Source organism: Hemiscyllium ocellatum, chromosome 7 (genome assembly GCF_020745735.1).
Source record: "Hemiscyllium ocellatum isolate sHemOce1 chromosome 7, sHemOce1.pat.X.cur, whole genome shotgun sequence".
Classification (NCBI taxonomy): domain Eukaryota; kingdom Metazoa; phylum Chordata; class Chondrichthyes; order Orectolobiformes; family Hemiscylliidae; genus Hemiscyllium; species Hemiscyllium ocellatum.
In genome coordinates, this window is record NC_083407.1 from 70,328,598 (window position 1) to 70,352,865 (window position 24,268).

The following is a 24,268-nucleotide window of genomic DNA, read 5'->3' on the forward strand; positions in this document are numbered from 1 at the left end:
CATAGCTCGTGCACATTATATTTTAAGTTGGAAGAGCTACTTAACCAATCCAAACTAGCAGTTTCTGCAATCAAGGAGAGCATTGGAAAATTGAGAGGTGATAGAGATGAGCAAAGGATAGAGAATTAACATCTGAGTCTTCATTTCACTACATGATATTCTTGTCACTTAAATTAACTTCCAAGCATTGAAAGATAATTGTGTCGTACTTTAGGATCTCATTAAACTAATTGCAGCAAATTATCCTATTGAGACAGTGGGTATCATTATACTACGCTAGCTACCAGTACATCCTTATCTCCTGAAACAAGAGACCTCAGATCAATGACCATGCTCAGCTGGTCTATGATTTAAACATTCCGCATCATGGAATATTCATCATAAACAGGAATCTTAACACTAAAGGTGTGTTTGTTGTTTTAAGTTTAAAGTGAAGAGTAACTGAGTCTGAGGAAGTCTCCGTGTTAGTAATGTGATTTACGTGACCAGCTTTACGCAAGCAGCTACAACAAAAACTTGCATTTGTATAGTGTCCCTCATGCAGGAGTATGGAGCACCTTTAGTGGGGGGTGCGACCAGCAAGAGGTGGTAATGATGAAAGGAGAGCAGGGGTTCCCAAACATACATCAATGGATAAAGAGTGTTTTAAAGAGAGCTTCAAAGGACAGAAAGAACATGACTGAGTCATTTTGGATTTAGTTTGAAAGAGTACAGGTGTTGTGGATTGGCACCTACAATGGAGTAAAGGAATGGATAACAGTATATAGAGCCAGGAAAGTGGAAGGACAAGTTTGAAAACTGGGAACAAGAATAGACCATTCAGCCCCTCGAACCTATTCCAACGTTCAATCAGATCATGTGATCTTTGCCCTAACTCCATATACCTACCTTTGACCTATATCCCTTAATAACTTTGCTTAACAAACATTTATCCATCTCAGATTTAAAATTAATCCCTGATCCAGCATCCACCGTTGTTTGTGGAAGAGAGTTAACACTATCATCCTTTGTGTGCAGAAATGCTTCCTAACACCCCTCCTGAATAATCTAGCCCTAATTCTCAGCCTCTGCCCACTAGTTCTAGAAGTCTCAACCAATGGAAATAGTTTATCTTTATCCACTCTGACATTTCCTGCTAATATCATGTACCATTCAATGAGATCACTTTTATTACATTCCATTCGCTTGCCGTGACTTCATACCCCTAAACACCTTTGGCTAGGAAAAAAAAATCTGCCATTTAAGATTATCAATTGAACTCCTATCACTGCTTCATTTGAAAGAGACTCCTTTCTTCTACCGCCCTTTGTGTGAAGAAGTATTTTGTAATTTCTTTTTTGTATGAACTAGCTCGAATATTGAAGTTCTCCCACATTCAGTGGAAGATATTACCCTGAATGCAATCCATTCATTTCTTTAAAAATGATTAACGTCATCACAGTTTGTCGTCTTGGTTAATTTGACCATAGCAGCCTAATGCTATGGATTGTTCAGAATTGATCTAAGAAAAGTAAAGGTGATTGGTGGAAGAGGTAACCATGGAGATGTTGGTGTTAATGTTGATATCTTCAAGGACATTGGAAAGAAAATGCGAGTCTTATTCAGAGCAACATTTGACGGAATAAAGCAGCTAAGTTTAGATTTACTGAAATAGATATTCTTTTTAAAGGATATTGGGATTCCAATCGTAAGTAACGTTGACAAATAGGTATTTGGGATTGACGAGTCATTGCTTAGTCATCAGAAACCTTGTTGAAGTCAGGCATTCAGTTAAAGAAATAGATGTAGATTTCATGAAGCAAATCAGTTTGGGTGAGGGATGGAAAATAATCTATTAAGAAGGGATGAGGATAGACTAATGTTGGCAGTAGGGTAAAGTTGGAGGAGATCCTGTTCTGTCTACTCAAACTCCTCATTTCTATGGCTTAGTGTAGCTTCATCAGAATAGTTGATCATCTACCTACTCAATGTAAAGAGAATTTGGATTTAATTAGAAATATTCCTACTTGACATGAAGTTTAATTTCTCATACAATTGTGAATTCTCAAGGACAGGGAAGAGAATAGATCTGAATTTTAAAATATAATTACTTAGGCTTCCCTGCTCTGTAAGGAGTACTTTTCAATATATAAACTATGGGCGATTATGAACTATTGTGTAATGAAACACTTTGTTTCAGTTGATATCTAACTCCCATGATAATTTTGATTCCTTCTTTGGTCTGGCATCATATATAATCCATTGGTAATAGATCAAAATAGTTCTAATGTGATTATGAGCATTTAACTACTCTTATAAATAAGAAGAAATCTAACACGACTGTTTAATTAATTGTATGAGTTTTTTCAAACAGTTACTAGAGCTTACTGGGAAAGGTGTAAAGTCCTCTGAGCACTGTCTTCATGTCCATGAACAGCTTTCATTTTAAAAAGCACTGAAATGAGCAGGTGTCACAACTTTTATGAAATTTAATAGTGTGCTATGTTGCTGAATACTGAGCAAATGGGCCTGTATGTACCTTGGGGACACATCGCTGTCCTCCTACTGCTCCCTCTGGTGACATTGTCGCAATACCCTCCTGATTTACACATCCATTCTACCTATTGCTACCATTCTCAGTTATCCCTCTCTTGTCCAACCCCCATTATTCGATCTCTGGTCCGTATCATTACTCGTTATCTCTGCCCTGATCCATCCCACCCTCTATTTTCACTCTCCTCCCTTTCCCATTTTCCTTTTCCCTTTTTTTCTATTGTCTCATTCTCCATCTTATCATGCCATATGTATGAACTGATAGTTCGTTCTTCTAGACATTAGAGCAAATGAATTACACGGCGTGTTGAGAGGAGGCACAGAGCTTTAAAACTTGAACTTTGATCATAAACATCCTTAAAATCGATTCATCCCACTAAACAATGAAACAAAGCTGACTAAGTGTGGCCTTCCATCCATTAACTATGAATTTAACTTCCATGAACCACTGGTTTCCAGGCTGATACATGTGGCTGAGTCATTGCTAAAGCCATATGCTTATTAGCAATTCTTCATATGAATGTTTTGCATCAGTATTTACTATGGAAAAGGATATGGAAGATATAGACTGGAAAGAAATAGATGGTGACATCTTGCAAAATGTCCAGGTTACAGAGGAGGAAATGCTGGATGTCTTGAAATGGGTAAAGATTTATAAATCCCCAGGACCAGTCAGGTGTACCCAAGAACTCTGTGGGAAGCTAGAGAAGTGATTGCTGGCCTCTTGCTGAGATATTTGTATCATCGATAGTCACAGGTGAGGTGTCGGAAGACTGGAGGTTGGCAAACGTGTGCCACTGTTTAAGAAGGGCAGCAAAAACAAGCCAGGGAACTATAGACCGTTGAGTCTGACCTCAGTGGTGGGCAAGTTGTTGGAGGGAATCCTGAGGGACAGGATGTAATGTATTTGGAAAGACAAAGACTGATTAGGGATAGTCAACATGGTTTTGTGCGTGGGACATCATGTCTCACAAACTTGATTGAGTTTTTTGAAGAAGTAACAAAGAAGATTGATGAGGGCAGAGCAGCAGATGTGATCTATATGGACTCCAGTAAGGCGTTCGACAAGGTTCCCCATGGGAGACTGATTAGCAAGGTTAGATCTCATGGAATAAAGAGAGAACTCACCATTTGGATACAGAACTGGCTCAAAGGTAGAAGACAGAGGGTGATGGTGGAGGGTTGTTTTTCAGACTGGAGGCCTGTGACCAGTGGAGTGCCACAAGGATCAGTGCTGGGTCCTCTACTTTTTGTCATTTACATAATTTGATTTGGATGCGAGCATAAGAGGTACAGTTAGTAAGTTTGCCGATGACACCAAAGTTGGAGGTGTAGTGGACAGCAAAGAGGGTTACCTCAGATTACAACAGGATTTGGACCAGATGGGGCAATGGGCTGAGAAGTGGCAGATGGAGTTTAATTCAGATAAATGCGAGATACTGCATTTTGGGAAAGCAAATCTTAGCAGGACTTATACACTTCATGGTAAGGTCCTAGGGAGTGTTGCTGAACAAAGAGACCTTGGAGTGCAGGTTTCTAGCTCCGTGAAAGTGGAGTCGCAGGTAGATAGGATAGTGAAGAAAGCGTTTGGTATGCTTTCCTTTATTGGTCAGATTATTGAGTACAGGAGTTGGGAGGTCATGTTGCAGTTGTACAGGACATTGGTTAGGCCACTGTTGGAATACTGCGTGCAATTGTGGTCTCCTTCCTATCGGAAAGATGTTGTGAAACTTGAAAGGGTTCAGAAAAGATTTATAAGGATGTTGCCAGGCTTGGAGGATTTGAGCTATAGGGAGAGGCTGAACAGGCTGGGGCTGTTTTCCCTGCAGCATCGGAGGCTGAGGGGTGACCTTATAGAGGTTTACAAAATTATGAGGGGCATGGATAGGGTAAATAGACAAAGTCTTTTCCCTGGGGTCGGGGAGTCCAGAACTAGAGGGCATAGGTTTAGGGTGAGAGGGGAAAGATATAAAAGAGACCTAAGGGGCAACATTACCACGCAGCGGGTGATACATGTATGGAATGAGCTGCCAGAGGATGTGGTGGAAGCTGGTACAATTGCAACATTTAAGAGGCATTTGGATGGGTATATGAATAGGAAGGGTTAGAAGGGATATGGGCCTGGTACTGGCAGGTGGGACTAGATTGGGTTGGAATATCTGGTCGGCGTGGACAGGTTGGACTGAAGGGTCTGTTTCCATGCTGTACATCTCTATGACTCTATATTTTGTGGTGAACAGCCACATATGTATAATGAATCCAACCAACAGCTTCTCATTTTGAAAATCTATTGAATAGCTTAACTTCAGACTGTGTGTTTATCTGATTGTGATGGGACATACCAAGTATATTTGTGACTTTGATTTGCTTTGGACTTTCCTGAGCCATTTGGCTCTAGATTGTGTCATGATGCATTGAGAACTCCTGGGTGAGAAACAAGCTTGAGTCCTTATATTGCCTTCCCTGGATTCCAAGATGGTGTGTAGATCCCATCACTTGCATCCAGCTTGGGTCTTTTCCTCCAACCCAATGCCAAGAATTCCCAGTCAATCTCCTCTCCCAGAACTCTTGACTGCTGACTCTGGAATACCCTCGGCATCACTGCCTGTTGTGGTGCTTTGAATCCTTGCCTGGCTCCTAACCTCCTTGCTGTATGCTGCGCAGTTCTAGATTTGTCTCTGCTCTCCCTATTCCTCCAATACAGTTCAAGGTGACTATATCCCAGTCACTGATTCCTTCTGTCTTTCTGTGACCACTTCCTACTCTCTCAATCACAAATGCACTTTATCCTGTTTTCTCTGAAGTGGCTTGAGCTATTGCCATTGGGTTTTGATAATCTTCCCATGCCCGAGTTTGAGCTCCCTGCTGTCAGCAGCTCTGTGTTTTAATGCGTGGCATATTGACGGAACATTTGATAATATGTGTCTTGATTTGCTACCTTATTCATAGGAAACCCACGTTAGATCTCCGTAACATTAAGGAAGTACTACTTCATGTTTAACTCGTCTTGTTACAGTATCCAATGACGAGCTCAGTAGTGGTGCATTTCGAAATGGTAGACGTACGTGTCTCCCGGCACCATCTCCAGATACCAGTAGCATCAATCTGTGGAACATTTTGAGAAATAACATCGGAAAAGATCTGTCCAAGGTTTCCATGCCAGTTGAGCTGAATGAACCCCTCAATACTCTGCAGCATCTATGTGAAGAATTGGAATATTCCGAATTGTTAGATAAGGCTGCCGAAACGGACGATCCATTTGACCGAATGGTAATCTTTTTACTTTGTAATTGAATATCATTGTTCATTTTAACATTTTATTGTTGGTTCAAATCCATTCTTGCTGTTAAAGATCAATCTTTGCAAAGTTTGGTTGTTGTGATTAAGCAATGTTGCTGCCAGTGTTCCAAACATACTTTATATTCAACATTGTTTGGAGGATTTCAAAATTAAAGTCTTTTGGAAAGGGGAATTGGTTTCAAGTTTTGTGGATCTACCTGGAGCGATTTCTATAAACACTTACTGTGGTAGTGGAGATTTTTGTTTTAAACCAAGGCTTACTAGCAATTGCATGGCTGTGATAACTACTTGCTTTTGTGTAGATCTTGCTGTTATTGAATGGTGACTGGCTTGGAAGAAATCCTGCTATGAAGCAGCTGAATTAGGGGGAACCTAATGCTAGAACAAGCTAAGTTGAAAGAAAGTTTGCTATGAACAGGTTGTAAGTGGACATCTCCCATTGCTGAAAAGAAACCCTCTACGTCAGTTCGGGGTGAAACCTGTTTTGTTCTTTTGAAAAAGTGATTGATAGACCATCTCCAGATTCTATTTGCTCAGAAGCTGTTGATAGCTCAGGCAACGGTGCATGATTAACCTGACCACGTGTGTGTGAAAATATCAGAAACAAAGTACAGCACATTACAAAACATCCTACATTTTATCCTTTGTCTTCAAAAATAACCCGTTGGCTGGTGTTTCCTTTCCATCAATATCTACAGAAAAATCTGGTTTTCTTTCTCCCCACTCTGCCTTTTCCTGGAGAGAGAGAGAGAGAGAGTGTGTTTGTGTGTGTTTTGGGGATATTTATAGGAACAAACATTTATACTTATATATTACTGACCGTGCATGTGAGACAATTATTCCATCCTTATTGAATAAGTTTTGTTTTGATAATAACCAATCATTATCTTTGTAAAAAATCTGATTGACATAGGGTTATTTATTAATGATCTTCACAATGGGAAAAATATTTTTATTTTATGTTGTGACCCGTGGATTCGTGAAAGTAGTGACAGTGCACGCCTTCAACCTAACCACGTGTTGAAACAGAGATTGTAGTGTTATCTTTGCTCTGTTGAACGCACACAATCTCAAGATGCATTCCAATACTAGAAATTTAAATATAATTTATTAGAATAGAACTTAGAAAAATATTGGTCTTAATTTTCCTTCAATGTGTCTCCAGAACTAAAATTTTGATTGTTTTATTTACATGCCATGTTAGGATATTTGACCTGGGTAACTTCACTTAAACAAAAATCTAGACTAAAATAATAGAGAAGCAATGGTTATTTGTGTATATTTGGATATTATATTTTTCTGTTTCCCAACGTGATCTAATTCCACCTTTTGGTCCTAAATTTTTAGGTTATGATTGCTACATTTGCAGTTTCAGGATATGCTACAACATATTACAGAGCTACTTTCAAACCCTTTAATCCTGTGCTTGGAGAGACATATGAATGTATTCGAGAAGACAAGGGATTCCGGTTTTTTGCAGAGCAGGTATGATCTATATCCTAATCCATTGCGATCTAAAAGTCAGCTGACCTCAAAGGAAAACTGTGGGTTTTTTAAATTTTCAGCTATGCATTTAAATTATCATAAATTACTTTTAAATTACATTGTAAAAGTGAAAAGAAAATCTTAGAACACTCTCTCCTGACTTATTGTTGCACATCTCCACATTCTAACAGATGTAAGTAGATCATGGATGAAATATAACCATGTTGTCCATTGAAAGCGAAAATCTTCAATACATGAACGCTAAGTAAATAATTTTATTGTTAAACTTAAATAATTAAACTCACCAAGGGATTAAATTAATCGAAGCCTGTTCTGGGGTATGAGTAACCCAAACAGTAAATCTGAAGCAGATCAGAGCTGGTGAAATATTATCATGATGTCACCTCTCTTTGAGTAATTACCTGTTGTTTGGATCAAAGTTGTGAGAAGGTGAAAAGCTGAATGGTTCTGGCAGAAACTGGACTGAAGGATCCTGAGATTAGGGATTCCTCATGGGCACTATTGATTTCATCATAGAATCTCTACGAAGAGTAACCCACCGAGATCCATTCCCTTATCCTATTACTCTGCATTTATCCCTGACAAATGCACCTAATCTACACATCCCTGAACACTATGGACACATTGACATGACCAATTCACCTAACCTGCACATCTTTGGATTGTGGGAGGAAACCAGAGCACCTGGGGGAAACCCACGCAGTTGCCCGAGGCTGAAATCGAACCCGGGTCCCTGGCACTGACAGGTAGCAGTGCTAATCACTGAGCCACCATGCCGTCCCGTTCCACAGTTTTGCTGTTATTTTATGAGGGTGCTAAAGTGGTAATTGATTGGTGAAGTTTATCTTGTCTTTATTGTTAGGATTTTGGATTTTTTTTGTTGTGCACATTGAGTGCTCCCACGTCTTGTTACAACTTCCACAATACATCACCTCAACAATTTTCAGCATTAAGTTCCATCTGCCATTGATCTGCCTATCTGACCAGCCTGTTCTTATCTCCCTTTAAACTAAGACCTCCTTCCTCACTATTAACCACCTGATTGATGCATATCCAGTTCCTTTTCTGTTTTATATTGCTAGCTGTCTCTGCCAGTATGTTGTACACCCTGTGTATATATATCTGATGCTCTCTCCTGGTTCTGCCACCCCTGCTGAATTAGTTTTTGTCAGGAGCTGCCACTTTCTGTTAATTGCCTGAATGTCTGCCACCATTCTTAACTGCATGTGGTACAAATGCAGAGCTTTGCCTAGTTTGTTAGATGTGTTTATATGATATGTGTGTAGCCTGTTACTGCAGTGCATCTAGTTTGATACCTTATTCTAATTTGTGTGGGATGCTACTGTAGAAATGTTCAGCTGTTGCGTCTCTTGAGCCAGGTTGATCTTCCAGCATAATGTGATGGATAAGCAGGGGATGGGACGTTCCACAAAGTTGTAGGAAATCTGTTGGAATTAACAGACTATGACACCTCGCTTATTATGGCTCTGCTCTTAGTGGTGCATGTCATAATGGAGAATATATTCACTGAGAAGATAAAGCAGCACATACGGAGGCCCTGATCAGCAACAGTATCCTTTACTGGTGAACCATTCTTCATGGTCAGGATTAAAGTTACTCACCTGGAATATAGCTTGTGCTGCTCCTTCCCTTAAGCTGTCTCCAAGTAGAGATCAGTGTGAAAAAAAGTGACTTGTTAGTTGTAGGCTGTTAATGCTCGCCAGTAGCTAAACAGCTTCTTAAATTCTGTCAATGCCAGAAATTGAGGCAAAGTTGTGCTGAAAGGAGATACCTGAAATGTCACTCTGTCCTCAGATGTAGCTCCTAACTTGCTGAGAGTTTCTCGCAACATTTCTTTCTGCTACAATAGATAACAGATATTCCATGATAAGTAATCTATGTCCATACATACATTCTGTCATTATATTTTTTCTAAGTTACCATGTATACTGCTTGAATTCAGTAAAAATGAAAGCTTCCAGACTCTCATAAACATTCAACTGATCCACTAGTTGATCAGCTATATAAATGCTGTGGTTGCAGGAGCAGGTCGGAGGCTCTACAGATTCCCCAAAGCCTGTTCACCTTCTATAAAGCACAAATCAAGAGTGATACTCCCCACTTACAGGATGGATGCAGCTTCAACAACACTCAAGAAGCTCCACACCATCCACAATAGATCAGACTGCTTGATTGGAACCTCATCCACCACCTTCAGCATTCATTCCCTTCAGTACTGAGGCACAATGACAGCAGTGTGTACCATCAACAAAATTGAAGGCAGCAGCTCATCCAGAGTCCTTCAACAATACCTTCTGAATCTGCTGGGCTGACTGATACCTGGACTTCAGAGGTTAAGTTATGAGGAGAGATTATACAAATTAGGCCTGTTCGTTCTCGAATTTAGAAGGTTAAGGAGTGATGTGATCAAAGTCTTCAAGCTATTAACAGGAAAAGACCGTGCAGATGACAAACTATTCCCAACTTGTTGGGGTTTCTAGAACTGGGGCATAGACCTTCAGGAGAGTAATTCCATGCACTTCTTCACTTTTACAAAGACAGGGGAGAGGTTTGGAACTGTCTTCCACAAATGGCAGTTATAGTGTCATACAACACGAAAACAGACCCTTTAGTTCAACTCCTCCATACTGACCAGGTTTCCCAAATTAAACTAGGCCCATTTGTCTGCATTTGGCCCATATCCCTCTAAACATTTCCTACTCATGTACCTGTCCAAATGTCTTTTAAATGTTGTAACTGTATTTGCATCTACACACTTTCTCTGGGAGTTCATTTCACATACGAACTCTGTGTGGAAAATGTTGCCCCTCAGGTCCCTTTTAAATCTTTCTCCTCTCACCATAAAGATATGCCCTCCAGTTCTGAACTCCCCACCCCAGGGAAATGACCTTTTACAATTCACCTTATTCATTCCCCTTATGATTTTATAAACCCCTCAACCTCCGATACTCCAGTGAAGAAATTCCAGCTTACCCAGCCTCTCCTTATAACTCAAACCTCCAGTCACAGTAACACCTCAGTAAATGTTTTTCTGCACCCTGTCCAATTTAATAATATAGTAGGGTAACCAGAACTGTACACAGTATTCCAAAAGTGACCTCACTAATGCCCTCTACAATCTCAATATGATGTTCCAACGTTTATTCTTAATGGTCTAAGCAATGAAGACAATGCTTTATGTATCATTGTGCCTACCTGTTGATGCTAGGTCAGTTGTAAATCTGAGATTAATTTTTATTTCACAAAGGTAGTAAGTGATATGGATGAAAGGCAGGTATACTGAGTTAGGTCACAAATCAGCCATGATCTCATTGAGTGCTGGAATGGGCTGAATAGCCTACTCCTGTTCCTGTGTTCCTATGTGCACATTTGCAAGGGAAACATCCAAGGTAAACTTGATATGCTGTCTCTGTAACATAACCCCTTGGAAGTGCTGCACCACTACTAACAAGTTTACAATGGTACTTTTCATGGTTTACAACATTCCTTGCATCCTATGCCTTTCACATTTCTGTAGATATGAACAAATTGTGAACCTTTACTGCTACTAATTTCCTTTAAAGAATATATATATATATATATATATAGTACAAACAAAATGCTCCTTTGACTTTTATAACCGTTTCAATATTTTCATTTTACAGGTCAGCCACCATCCACCGATCTCTGCCTGCCATTGTGAATCAAAGAAATTTGTCTTTTGGCAAGGTATCCACTTACTCGATCCTTTCCTAAAACCGAAATTTGGTCTTAATTTCCCACTGAGATGATTTTGGTGTGAAGTTAGTGGAGTAGATGTGAAGACATCTAAATGCCATAACATTTAGATCACTGGAAATATCTTTAATTACTCACCTGAATAATTCTAAATTGCTGACTTTTATTTGTATAGATTTATAAAAATGGGATAAAACATATGACTATTGGTGGCATTTGCTGTAGTCATATTCATGGAATCTTGAGCACAAGGTTTGTGCAAAGATTTGTAGCTCGGGTGTTCGTTGTTGTGGTTCTGTTCGCCGAGCTGGAAGTTTTTGTTGCAAACGTTTCGTCCCCTGGCTAGGCGACATCATCAGTGCTTTGGAGCCTCCTGCGAAGCGCTCCTTTGGTGTTTCTTCCGGTATTTATAGTGGTCTGTCCTTGCCGCTTCCGGTTGTCAGTTTCAGCTGTCCGCTGTAGTGGTTGGTATATTGGGTCCAGGTCGATGTGTTTGTTGATGGAGTTTGTGGATGAATGCCATGCCTCTAGGAATTCCCTGGCTGTTCTCTGTCTGGCTTGCCCTATGATAGTGGTGTTGTCCCAGTCGAATTCATGTTGCTTGTTGTCTGTGTGTGTGGCTATTAGGGATAGCTGGTCATGTCGTTTCGTGGCTAGTTGATGTTCATGTATGCGGATTGTTAGCTGTCTTCCTGTTTGTCCTATATAGTGTTTTGTGCAGTCCTTGCATGGTATTTTGTACACTACATTAGTTTTGCTCATGTTGGGTATCGGGTCCTTCGTTCTAGTGAGTTGTTGTCTGAGCGTGGCTGTTGGTTTGTGTGCTGTTGTGAGTCCTAAGGGACGCAGTAGTCTGGCTGTCAGTTCAGAAACGCTCCTGATGTATGGTAGTGTGGCTAGTCCTTTGGTTTGTGGCATGTCCTCGTTCCATGGTCTTTCTCTTAGGCATCTGTTGATGAAGTTGCGCGAGTATCCACTATCTATCATAGGGCAAGCCAGACAGAGAACAGCCAGGGAATTCCTAGAGGCATGGCATTCATCCACAAACTCCATCAACAAACACATCGACCTGGACCCAATATACCAACCACTACAGCGGACAGCTGAAACTGACAACCGGAAGCGGCAAGGACAGACCACTATAAATGCCGGAAGAAACATCGAAGAAGCGCTTCGCAGGAGGCTCCAAAGCACTGATGATGTTGCCTAGCCAGGGGACGAAACGTTTGCAACAAAAACTTCCAGCTCGGCGAACAGAACCACAACATCTTGAGCACAGTTGTAATATTGAGCATTAATTTGATTTGTTGCTTTATAGCTGTTTATCACATATTTGGCATGAGCAAGTCACCTAAATAGGTACATTCCACAAATCATTTTGGTGAATTGAATTGAATTTATTGTTAAATGTACCAAAGCACAGTGCAAGTTTTGTCTTGTGAGCAATACAAAGTTAAGTAGCATGGATAAGTAAATAATAGGTAAACAGCGGCAAAAACAAAAACACAGGTACAGGCGAATGTTAAGAGTTTGAGAGTCCATTCAGTATTCTAACAACAGTAGGGTAGATACAGTTATGAAACTAGCTGTTCCGTGTGTTCAGGCTTCTGTGCCTTCTCCCCGATGGTAGAGATTGTAGAAAAACATTGCCAGGGTGGGATGGATCTTTGAGAAAGCGAAAGTGGGTACTGAGATGCTGGAGATTAGAGTAGTGCTGGAAAAGCACAGCAGGTCAGGCAGCATCCGAGGAGCAGAAAAATCGACGTCAACCCAAAAACCTCCATCAGGAATGAAGCCTCATTCCTGATGAAGTGCTTTGACCAGATTTTTCCTGCTCCTCAGATGATGTCTGACCTGGACCTTTGAGAATGCAGGCAGCCTTTCCTAGACAGCAGACCTGGTAGATGGATTCTATAGATGGGAGGTTGGCCTTTGCGATTGTCCGGGCCAAGTTCACCACTCTCTGTAACTGTCTCCGATCTTGAATGGTACAGTTGCCATACCGGGTAATGATACATCCAGACAGAGTGCTCTTGATGGCGCACCTATAAAAGTTGGCAAGGGTATTCGCCGTCAGCTGCCTGAGGAAGAAGAGACGTTGTTGGGCCTTTGTAACCAGTGGGTCCACATGAAGAGTCCAAGAAAGCTTGTTGTAGATGACCACTCCCAGGGGCTTGGCGCACTCCACTCGTTCCACCTCTGTGCTGTTAATGTGTAGAGGAGCATGAGTAGTATTCCGTCAAAAGTCAATAATAATTTCCTTGGTTTTGCCGGCATTGAGAGTTAGGTTGTTCTCAGTGCACCATTTTTCCAGGTGTTCCGCCTCTTGCCTGTAGTCTGTTTTGTCGTCAGCGAACTTGTAAATGGCATTAGTCTGGTTTTTGGTGATGCAGTCATGGGTATACAGTGAGTACAGTAGGGGCTGAGTGCGGACCCCTGGGGAGGTGGTGTGTGTGGGGGGGGGGGGCTCCAGTATAGAGTGTTAGGATAAATATTGTCCCCAGTCTTCACTGATTGTGGCCTGTGTGGTGTTAACTATCCCTCCAGATTGGTAGCTGCTTGGTCTCTTTCCTTTTACTGAAATCTCAAGTTCTCTCCAGGTCACTTATCTGGATTGTTCTGCTGAAGTACAGTGCTCGATTTAGTTGAAAGCATTGGATGAAAGTCCTTTTAATAAATCCATCATCAGATATTTGATGACATGCCCGTTGGTAAGTCAGGCTTTAAATTGCTGTAAAGGACAGCTGCTGAGGTGTGACCAGCAGTTTAATATTGTCAGTGAAAAAGTTTCGAAAGAAATTTGTAAGAGAACAATTCAGATGGTATATGATTTTGCTCTGCTTTGTCCCTGTTTCTAATGACCAGTGATTCTTCCCTACTTGCACACCGCAAGTGTCCAGCAGAGGGAGTATAGCTCTTTGCTTGCAGCAGTTCCAGCTTTTAACAGCTAAACCTACATGTAGGAATTTGATTATGATGGAAGAAAGATGCACGCTGCTGCCTCCCCCTGCACCCCCCCCCCCCCCCCAACCAAAGCAGCTTTTTGCATGTTCTCGGTAGCTTATTAGCTGTAATGGATGACAAGTACAAGGCATACCTTGTTTTCACCCTTTGCCTCAGTTGACTTAAGGTTAGTAATCACGGCTTAAGCCATGACATTGCTGTGTGGCGTGTTAGGCCTCTAACAATCTCAGCTAAAGTGAGTATTGATCCTCACATCCCTGTTGTCATTCTGCACTGCAGCTTACACAATAAGCTAACTGGCCCTTTTCTTCATTTGCACCCACTAATTTGTTTAGGCTTTGAAGTTTTTTGGCAAGACTTGAGAAAACAAAAACCCCAAAATCAAAAACAATTTTCAACTATCTGTCATTGCCAAACTTCACTGAAACAAATATAAAAGGCTCTGCTTAAATAAACGTGGTTAAAAGTGGCGAGAAATATAACATAGTTTGCCTTCAACTTATATTTAAATGGCATGTTTTATTTGTCACACGTGTAACTCGAATCCTTTGTGCATGGTGGAATAAGCAGATATATGATAGATAAAATGTAATGCAGAGAAGTATGAAGTAACACATCTTGACAGAAATAATGAGGAAAGGCAATAAAAAAAGGTATAACTTTGAAAGGGAGTGCAGGAACAGGCTTATTAATAGTGATATTACAGATTGAAAAAGTTGTTTGAAAAAATCTCCCAGGATCTTGGGGTGAAATCTTCTAGTCCCAGCTGTGGAAGGCCAGAGGCAGAAAAGTAACTTAAATAATCCCAGAGTCCTTCTGTCTTCTAGTCTCCAACCAGTACTGGACGGGAAGCTCAATCTGTACTTTACCACCCAGCCACCAGTTCCGGCCCTTAAGGGATAAATTAATGAATGCAAAATTACAAGGAATATCCCAACCTGGATTGCATTTACCTCGAGCAAAAACAGAAATTGCTGGAGAAATTCAGCAGGTCTAACAATATCTGTGGAGACAGACCCAGAGTTAGCGTTTCAAGTTCAACGATCATTTTTTTTAATTGAAGTGTTCTGAAGTTTTTCCAGTATCTGCCATTCTCTGTTTTCTGCAATTATCTCAGTTCTAGGTCAGAGAAAATAACCTGTAAACTAGCACAGGCTGCCTGTCAGTTGGCAGGGCATTCTCTTGATCTGTTCTGACGTGCATAATTGAGGGGTGGCCAATGCCCTGGGCATACCTCCAGCTCTGTCCCCAGACCCCCTTACCCTTACCCGCCCCACTCATTAAAACTATCAAACATAAATACCACTGATACTTTGGACTTGTGGATATAAGCTAATCAAAGCCAATATCCACATCAAGTTTTGCATGGGGAGCAGATGACTCAAGCCCTGTTTATAGGATTGCTGACAAAACCAGTCTTAGAGTGCGTGGACGGTATATTGTGTATTGACCAGTGATGGTGAGTAAATACTAGCCATTCCGTAAGAAAATGGCAGCCCTGATCATTTCTCAGTTGTATATTGTGCATTTGGCTGGAAATACACCCAGTCTGCTTCAGATTACCCTGGAACGGTAAAGCGTCTTAAAAAAAAATTGAGCAACAGCTGAACCTAACTGTTTTGTGGTGCCACTATGCAGTAGCAACATAAGTGGTGTCCTTTAATTAAGGATGGCGTCATTGAGCCAAAAATATGTTCTGCCTCTCACTCAAATGTGTATTGTGATATATGAATTTCAGTGCCAGTTTGATGTTACATATGTAGGTTGTACATCGCATAGACTGGCAAATCATATCTAACAGCATATTTCTACAGCTGTTCATGATAGACCAAGTACTGACTGTTCGTACCAGCCCATGCTCTCAAAACCCAAACTAGGTCCCAACATTAGATGTGATTCTGCAACTGGACAATATTTTACAGTTATCCTGACTGTGCCCAATAATTATGCAGTCAACCAATTTAATAACATCAGCTTGACTTGCAATATGGTACGCACAAGCATATTATGCAGACAGAAAGACATACACATATTGTGCCTGGTTTCAATTTAAATATTGGCAGTTAATCATCAGTCACCATCTGACTGGTACATACTCCAAGGCAATGCTTCTACAATCAGAGTGCACTTAATAACCAGTCAGCACTCTCTTCTCACACTGTATAAAATGTTCTTCTTTGGATTGGTATTCTTGTGAATGTCTTGATGAGGGCAAAGTGAAAAGATTCAATAAAATGTGCTTTTTATTCACCAGTACTCAAGATTCATACTACCAGATGACTATTTGTATTACTTCTTAATTGTCCGCATTAGGAAGGTTGACGGTAATGCAATTATCACATAGTTAAAAGACAGCTTACACTAAATATGTTGCACTTGTAGATTTAACTCAAAGGCAAGTTTAGTTTTTATGTAGTGTGACAATATCACATCTTTATGTCATTGAGTGATAAACAGTAAAAGCCAAATTTTGCAAAGCTACAGGTGGAACCGTACAACTCCTGACAACATTTGCTTATTGTCAGTTAACAGCTCGTCATTCTATTTGAAGTTACTGAACCATTTAAGCATAAATAATTGCAAGTTCCATTCACCACCTCATTATTTGAACTGTAAAATCTAATCAGTGGTGACAACATTAAACTCCTTTCCAAGTTTTTATATGTAAATGTAGTCAAAGAAAATCTTAATATGCAATGATGTGTATCTATAAGAAAATGCATGTATTGAATTTTTATTATCGTCAAACTTACCATTTCTTTTAGATATCAGATGGAAGAATAAATTTTGGGGAAAATCTATGGAAATACTCCCAATAGGAAGAGTGAATGTCATGCTCCCTAAGTGAGTTTAATTTTTTTATTTGTTTAAATGTTTAACCATGCGCGCACACAGCAAATTGCATTAAAATGTTTAATGGTTGTCCACTCAATATTACAAAGCTATATAAAATTAGAATGTGAGTTTATTGAGTACTTTTCAGAGAATTTCAACCTGAGCGCATTCAATGTACTTCATCATTAATCTATTTTGTTATAGAATAGTCATATTTTTCAAACTTTTACTGTTTAATATTATTGGAGTAACTGCAGTGAGGATGGACACTGGCCGTGGTACAATGGATGGGGAGAAAGGAAAGTAGTAATGGTAGGGGTATAGGACAGCTGGGGGAGTAGAAACTTCTCTTCAGCCATGACAGGGAATCCTAGTTGTGACATTTCCTGTCCAGTGTCGTGATTGGAGAAGACCTTGAAGGAGGAGGATTTGGTTGTTACAGTTCATGAAGCAATCAACAACATGGATGTAACGAACAATGAGGTTCTGCAGTGAAGCAAGTTTCAGGAGCTGAGATCTAAATTAATAAGCAGCAATGCATAGCTCAGAGAGTTTGTGGGGCAGGCGGGGAAGGAGGTTTAGAAACCTAAAGAGAAATGCCAAAGCAATAGCAACAACGTAACTGTTTTGAGTAAAGATAAGCAAGGTATGACAGAAAGAAACAAATGGCTTGTAAACAATTTCTGTAGCACCACCTCAAGTACAGCAGTAAAGATTTCTTGAGGTTACTTCCTAAGTGGCTTGCTGCAAGTGAATGACACACTTGTGCATCTGCTGTATGGATGCTATCAAAATTTCAGTCAAAGAATAAGACAATATATCATAAGGTTCGCAAACATGGTCAACACACATAAAGGGAATGTCTTCATCAGTTATTTCTGAACAAATTTTATGAAGCAAGATGAGCCCCTGTCCTGGTACTATTGGAAAAGTATTTCTGACTGTAATGCAAAGACAAGGATTGTGGAAGTTCTGTGATGAGCTGCTTATTGCTCTCTTCAGATTGTTGCTGCACGTAAGAAAGGAGGAAAATTTAATGCTTTGCACAGGTTTGAGGGCAGTTGTTACAATGGGGCAGAGTCCTTATTGCAAAGTAGACAAGCAGGAGGCTGGAAGAAAAAAGCAAACCGGGCAGCCATCCGGAAGTAGAGAAGTCAACATTGTGGGAGTAAGGGGAACTACAGATAACGAGAGTGGGTAGAGGGTGAGTGCAGATTGTTGAGGTATAGAAGGTACGGCCTGGTTGATAGATGGGAGGAATGAATCTGGTTGGTAGCTGGAAGGAGGAGTCGGTCAGAGGAATTGAATGGAGGGGAAGGGGCTGTCAGGGGATTGGAAGGGATGTTATTTGAAATTGGAGAACTCAATGTTGAGTCCTTTGGGCTGTAGTGCCGAGTCTGAAAATGGGGTGTTGTTCCTCCAATTTGTGGTCTGATTTGTTGTGGCAATGGAGGAGGCCTAGGATGGTCGTCGGAAAGGTAGTGGGAATTAAAATAGGTGATGACTGGGAGGTCAGGTCAGCCCTTGCGGGCCCAGCTGAGATATTTCAGCGAAACACACCCTGAATTTACGTTTGGTGTCCCAAAGTAGAGAAGACCACATCGGAGCACCTGATACAGTAAACTATGTTGGAGGAGAGGCAGATCTCACCTGGAAGGACTGTTTGGGACCCTGGATGGAGGTGAGGGGGGTGGCATGCTGGCACGTTTTGCATCTTCTGCATACCTTGACACGGTCCTGTCCCCCTTAATCCAAGAACTCCCCACCTACATTTGGGACACCACCCACGCCCTCCACCTCCTCCATGATTTTCGCTTCCCCGGTCCCCAACGCCTTATCTTCACCATGGACATCCAGTCCCTGTACACCTCTATCCCCCATCACAAAGGACTCAAAGCCCTCCGCCTCTTCCTTTCCTGCCGTACCAACCAGTACCCTTCCACTGACACCCTTCTTCGACTTGACTGAACTGGTCCTCACCCTGAACAATGTCTCTTTCCAATCCTCCCACTTCCTCCAAACCAAAGGAGTTGCCATGAGTCCCAGCTATGCCTGCCTCTTCGTAGGATATGTGGAACATTCCAACTTCCGCAACTACATGGTACCACCCCCCCCACCTTTTCCTCCGCTACATCGATGACTGTATCAGCGCTGCCTCGTGCTCCCACGAGGAGGTTGAACAGTTCATCCACTTTACCAACACCTTCCACCCCGACTTCAAATTCACCTGGACCGTCTCAGACTCCTCCCTCCCCTTCCTAGACCTTTCCATTTCTATCTTGGACGACCGAATCAACACGGACATCTACTATAAACCGACTGACTCCCACAGCTACCTAGACTACACCACCTCCCACCCTGCACCCTGTAAAAACGCCATCCCATATTCCCAATTCCTTCGTCTCCGCCACATCTGCTCCCAGGAGGACCAGTTCCAGTACCGTACAGCCCAGATGGCCTCCTCCTTCAAGGACTGCAGATTCCCCCCAAACGTGATCAACAATGCCCTCCACCACATCTCCTCCACTTCCCGCTCCTCCGCCCTTGAGCCCCGCCCCCCCCAACCGCCACCAGGACAGAACCCCACTGGTTCTCACCTACTACCCCACCAACCTCCATATACAGCGTATCATCTGCCGTCATTTCCGCCACTTCCAAACGGACCCCACCACCAGGGATATATTTCCCTCGCCTCCCCAATCAGCGTTCCGAAAAGACCACTCCCTCCGTGACTCCCTCGTCAGGTCCACACCCCCCACCAACCCAACCTCCACTCCCGGCACCTTCCCCTGCAACCGCAAGAAATGCAAAACTTGCGCCCACACCACCTCCCTTACTTCTCTCCAAGGCCCCAAGGGATCCTTCCATATCCGCCACAAATTCACCTGCAACTCCACGCACATCATCTATTGCATCCGCTGCACCCGATGTGGCCTCCTTTATATTGGGGAGACAGGCCACCTACTTGCGGAACTTTTCAGAGAACACCTCTGGGACACCTGGACCAACCAACCCAACCACCCCGTGGCTCAACACTTTAACTCCCCCTCCCACTCCACCAAGGACATGCAAGTGCTTGGACTCCTCCATCGCCAGAACATAACAACACGACGGTTGGAGGAAGAGCACCTCATCTTCCGCCTGGGAACCCTCCAACCACAAGGGATGAACTCAGATTTCTCCAGTTTCCTCATTTTCCCTCCCCCCACCTTGTCTCAGTCGAATCCCTCGAACTCAGCACCGCCTTCCTAACCTGTAATCTTCTTCCTGACCTCTCCGCCCCCACCCCACTCTGGCCTATCACCCTCACCTTGACCTCCTTCCACGTATCGCATCTCCATCGCCCCTCCCCCAAGTCCCTCCTCCCTACTTTCTATCTTAGCCTGCTGGACACTTTCCTCATTCCTGAAGAAGGGCTTATGCCCGAAACGTCGAATTTCCTGCTCCTTGGATGCTGCCTGAGCTGCTGCGCTTTTCCAGCAACACATTTTCAGCATATTCTGTGGTTGCCAGGGAAGCTATCTGGAGGTTGGGGAGAATGGCGCAAACCAAGGATTGGTGAGGGAACTGTCCTTGTGGAAGGCAGAGGGTGGAGAGGGGAAGATGTTCTTGGTGGTGGGGTCTAGTTGGCGAAAGTGTTTGAGGATGATACATTAGATGTGGAGACTAGTGGGATTGTAGCTGAGGGCAAGGGCGACCCTGTCTTTGTGTTTTGGGGGCTTGGGGAGGTTTAGAGCAGTGAAGTGGGGAATGAAAAGGTCCAGTGGAGGGCTGTGTGGATGACAGAGGGAGGAAAGGCACTTTGTTCAAAATAGGTGGACGTCTGGGAGTGGAATATCTCATTGTCCAAGCAGTTGTGGTGGAGCTTTTGCAGGATACTGAGTGGGAGGTGTTGTTCTGGTAGTTATGGGAGTTTGTGGGTTTGTAGTAAACATCTGTCTAGAGACTGTTGCCGGAGATGGAAACGGAGAGGTCAAGAAAAGGGAGGGAGGTATTTGAGATGGACCAAGTGAATTTGAGGGTGGGGTGCAAATTGTGGGTGATGTTGATGAACCTGCACTCCAAGGTCTCTTTGTTCAGCAACATTTCCTAGGACCTTACCATTCAGTGTAGAAGTCCTGCTAAGATTTGCTTTCCCAAAATGCAGCACCTCGCATTTATCAGAATTAAACTCCATCTGCCACTTCTCAGCCCATTGGCCCATCTGGTCCAGATCCTGTTGTAATCTGAGGTAACCCTCTTCGCTGTCCACTACACCTCCAATTTTAGTGTCATCTGCAAACATACTAACTGTACCTCTTACGCTCGCATCCAAATCATTTATGTAAATGACAAAACGTAGAGGACCCCAGCACTGATGCTTGTGGCACTCCACTGGTCACAGGCCTCCAGTCTGAAAAACAACCCTCCACCACCATCCTCTGTCTTTTATCTTTTGAGCCAGTTCTGTATCCAAATGGCTCATGTATTCCGTGAGATCTAACCTTGCTAATCAGTCTCCTATGGGGAACCTTGTCAAACGCCTTACTGAAGTCCAAACAGATCACATCTACTGCACTTGCTACCATCTAAATTAGCAGTCTCATTGCTTTAAATTACTTTAAATTTTAGATATGGAGATCATTTTGAATGGAACAAAGTTACCACCTGCATACACAACATCCTGAGTGGACGTCGTTGGATAGAACACTATGGAGAAATCACCATTAGAAACACAAAGAATAATGTGTGCATTTGTAAACTGACTTTTATTAAGGTAAAGACAGATGAATTTGCATTATTATAAAAAGGCAATTCTTAGTCATCTGCAAAAAGGAATTGTCATTCTATTGACCTTGCCTGTGAAAATGTTAGTCCAAAGTACCTTTTAAGCATGACTAATCAATTTAGTTCGATTATATACTAACATTAAATTTATGTAATTATCTGGTGCAGTTTTGTTTTAGATTTTTAAAAGTAGTTTGCTTGATCTAAACATAGTTGAAGGCTATTTTGTTATCCACTCCCCACTGTTCTAATGTGGCATATTCTGTATGTTAAGAAAGCACTATTGGAAAATAATTGAAGAGGAGTAAATAAAGTTAACTACTGAAGCATAACCATTGTATAATGGTAGAACCTTAATGCTTTTTCTTGCAGCTTTTTTATCCAGATCGCCAGCATCTGCAGTATTTTGCTTATGCCTTCCAGCTTGTTTCACCCGTTTTCCCATTTTTTTCCCCATGTTATTTATAAAACTCAGGACCAGATTTTTAAAATCAAACTTGTAGTCTACTCAAGGACAGTGTATTAACATTGGGATGATTGGCACATAGTGAGTACCATTAACAGTAACATAAGTGTAATATTCTTCCCATTGCCTTGTAATGGCAAAATATGCAGTAGTAAGAGAACAAAGTTGCTTTACTTCAAACCTAATATGTAAAGACTATCAGATCAGCATATGGTTATCATTATAAATCATATTTCTTCCTTTTATATGCAAAGGGAAGTTACTGGAGCTCAAACGTAAATGAAGTCCAAGGACTTGTGATGGATCAGGAAGGGAAGATAGTACGTCGGCTGTTTGGCAAGTGGCACGAAGGGCTGTACTGTGGAGTTGCACCCTCTGCCAAGTGCATGTGGAGACCAGGTAAACACATTGTGTGATTTACCACTAGGCAAATTCTTAAGTTCAATATATAGTGTCTGAATTGATCAAATTTGTGTTGGCAAGGGACCATCATTTACAGCAACAATGCAACACATCCTATTTTTTTAAGACTAGCGATTTCCGTTTTGCTGGTTTCTTAGTATTCACATTTTCAACATGTTGAATTTTCACAGCAACAACTGAGTTTTATATTTGACAAGTGTGTTTTGTTTAAAAGTAAATTTGGTAATAAAACTGGAAGGATATTCAGAATATCAAATAGGTTCATTTTCCTTGGAGCAGAGCAGATTGAGAAGGGAACATAATTGAGATGTACAAAATTATGAGGGCATAAACAGGGTAGAATCTTTTTCCCTTGGTGAATGGATCAATGACTGGGGGCACAAATTTAAGATAAGGGGCAGGAGCTTTAGAGAGAATGTGAGGGAACAGGTAGGAATCTGGAACTCTGCCTGTAAGGGTGCAGAAACCCTAGTAAAATTTTAAGTATTTAGATTTACGCTCGTGATGCCAAGGCATTTGAGGCTATGGACCAAAAGCTGGAAATAGGATTAGCATAGTTAGATAGTTGTTTTTGACTGGCAGATTTGATGGGCTGAAGGGCTTTTTTAATTCCCTGTAGATGTCTGTGACTATCAGGAATAACCTTAACCTTGCACAACCAAAGTGAATAGGGCAGGTTCTCATTGGATGCCATCCAGTTAAAGCTTCAACTTCCATTTTCTACCTGGACTTTAACCATCCAATTAAAGTCAATACTGTATAAAACTAGGGGTTATGTTTGAAATAAGTATCTAATCCAAATCCTTCCGGTTTGGTCCAGACTAGTTAAGTTAAATTGCTCACAACCTTTGGAATAAGTGAATATGATTATATGGCCTATGGAATACTTCTAGCAGTATCCCAGTTATAGGCCACTCCACTTTGAGAAGTCATATTAAATAAATGAAGTTGAAAATCTTAGACAATTTTACATGTACTGGTTTGCTTTCCTTCGTGATTAGTTGTGGTAAGTTGGCAGCTATGCTGTTAAATGCAAATTCAATTAAATCTAACAGCAAACTGTACCATCTACTCCCAGCAGTGCCGAAAGTGTCTGAGTCCCTGTCAGAATATCCTCCTCCCACTATTATCCCCTTGTAGGGGTTTCACTTGCTCTCACTTCTTTGTGCGTAACATGATACAACTTCTGTTCTCTAAATCATCCCTAGGTTCATTGGGGTGTGGGAGAGGAGTGTCTATGCATGTTTGTAGGAATGGAAAGTTGTTGAATGCATGATTGTAGACATCTTTGTTTTAATGCTTTTCATTGTGTGAAAAAATTCATCTGCAAGGCATACAATACAATACCACTAAGGAATTGTAAGCTGTATCACAGAACATTTTGGTAGAATGTGAGAAAATTGAAATTGTAGCCGTAAGCCAACTGCATACACTGTAGTAATAAGTCTGAGATGGTAACTCTAATTTTGTTTATTAATGTGTTCCTGCCTGGCTACAACTTCATTGTTTTGGCCAGAAAAGAGCTTGGCACACCCAGAAATAAACACTTGTGCCTTCCTGGTGTGCAGTCTTGGCTTCATATTTTAAAGAAAGATATACTTGCCATTGGAAAGACAGTCGAGCAAAGGTTCACAAAATTGGTACCTGAGATGAGAAGGTTGCTCTATAATGAGAAGCTGAGTAAATTGATCTTACACTCTAGGAGTTTAGAATAATTAATGGCGATCCCAAAGATAC

At 41.6% G+C, this 24,268-nt stretch overlaps 1 protein-coding gene across 1 annotated transcript in view; it reads left to right on the forward strand.

Annotated features, from left to right (window-relative positions):
- The window catches only part of osbpl6 (oxysterol binding protein-like 6), a 106,020-nt gene that overhangs the window by 76,336 nt on the left and 5,416 nt on the right, over positions 1-24,268 (forward strand). Inside the window, exons 13-18 of the mRNA XM_060827955.1 lie at positions 5,549-5,802; positions 7,180-7,317; positions 11,004-11,067; positions 16,806-16,884; positions 21,487-21,631; positions 22,363-22,507. Of these exons, the coding sequence (XP_060683938.1) occupies positions 5,549-5,802; positions 7,180-7,317; positions 11,004-11,067; positions 16,806-16,884; positions 21,487-21,631; positions 22,363-22,507 (825 nt within the window). The remainder of the gene's footprint in view (positions 1-5,548; positions 5,803-7,179; positions 7,318-11,003; positions 11,068-16,805; positions 16,885-21,486; positions 21,632-22,362; positions 22,508-24,268) is intronic.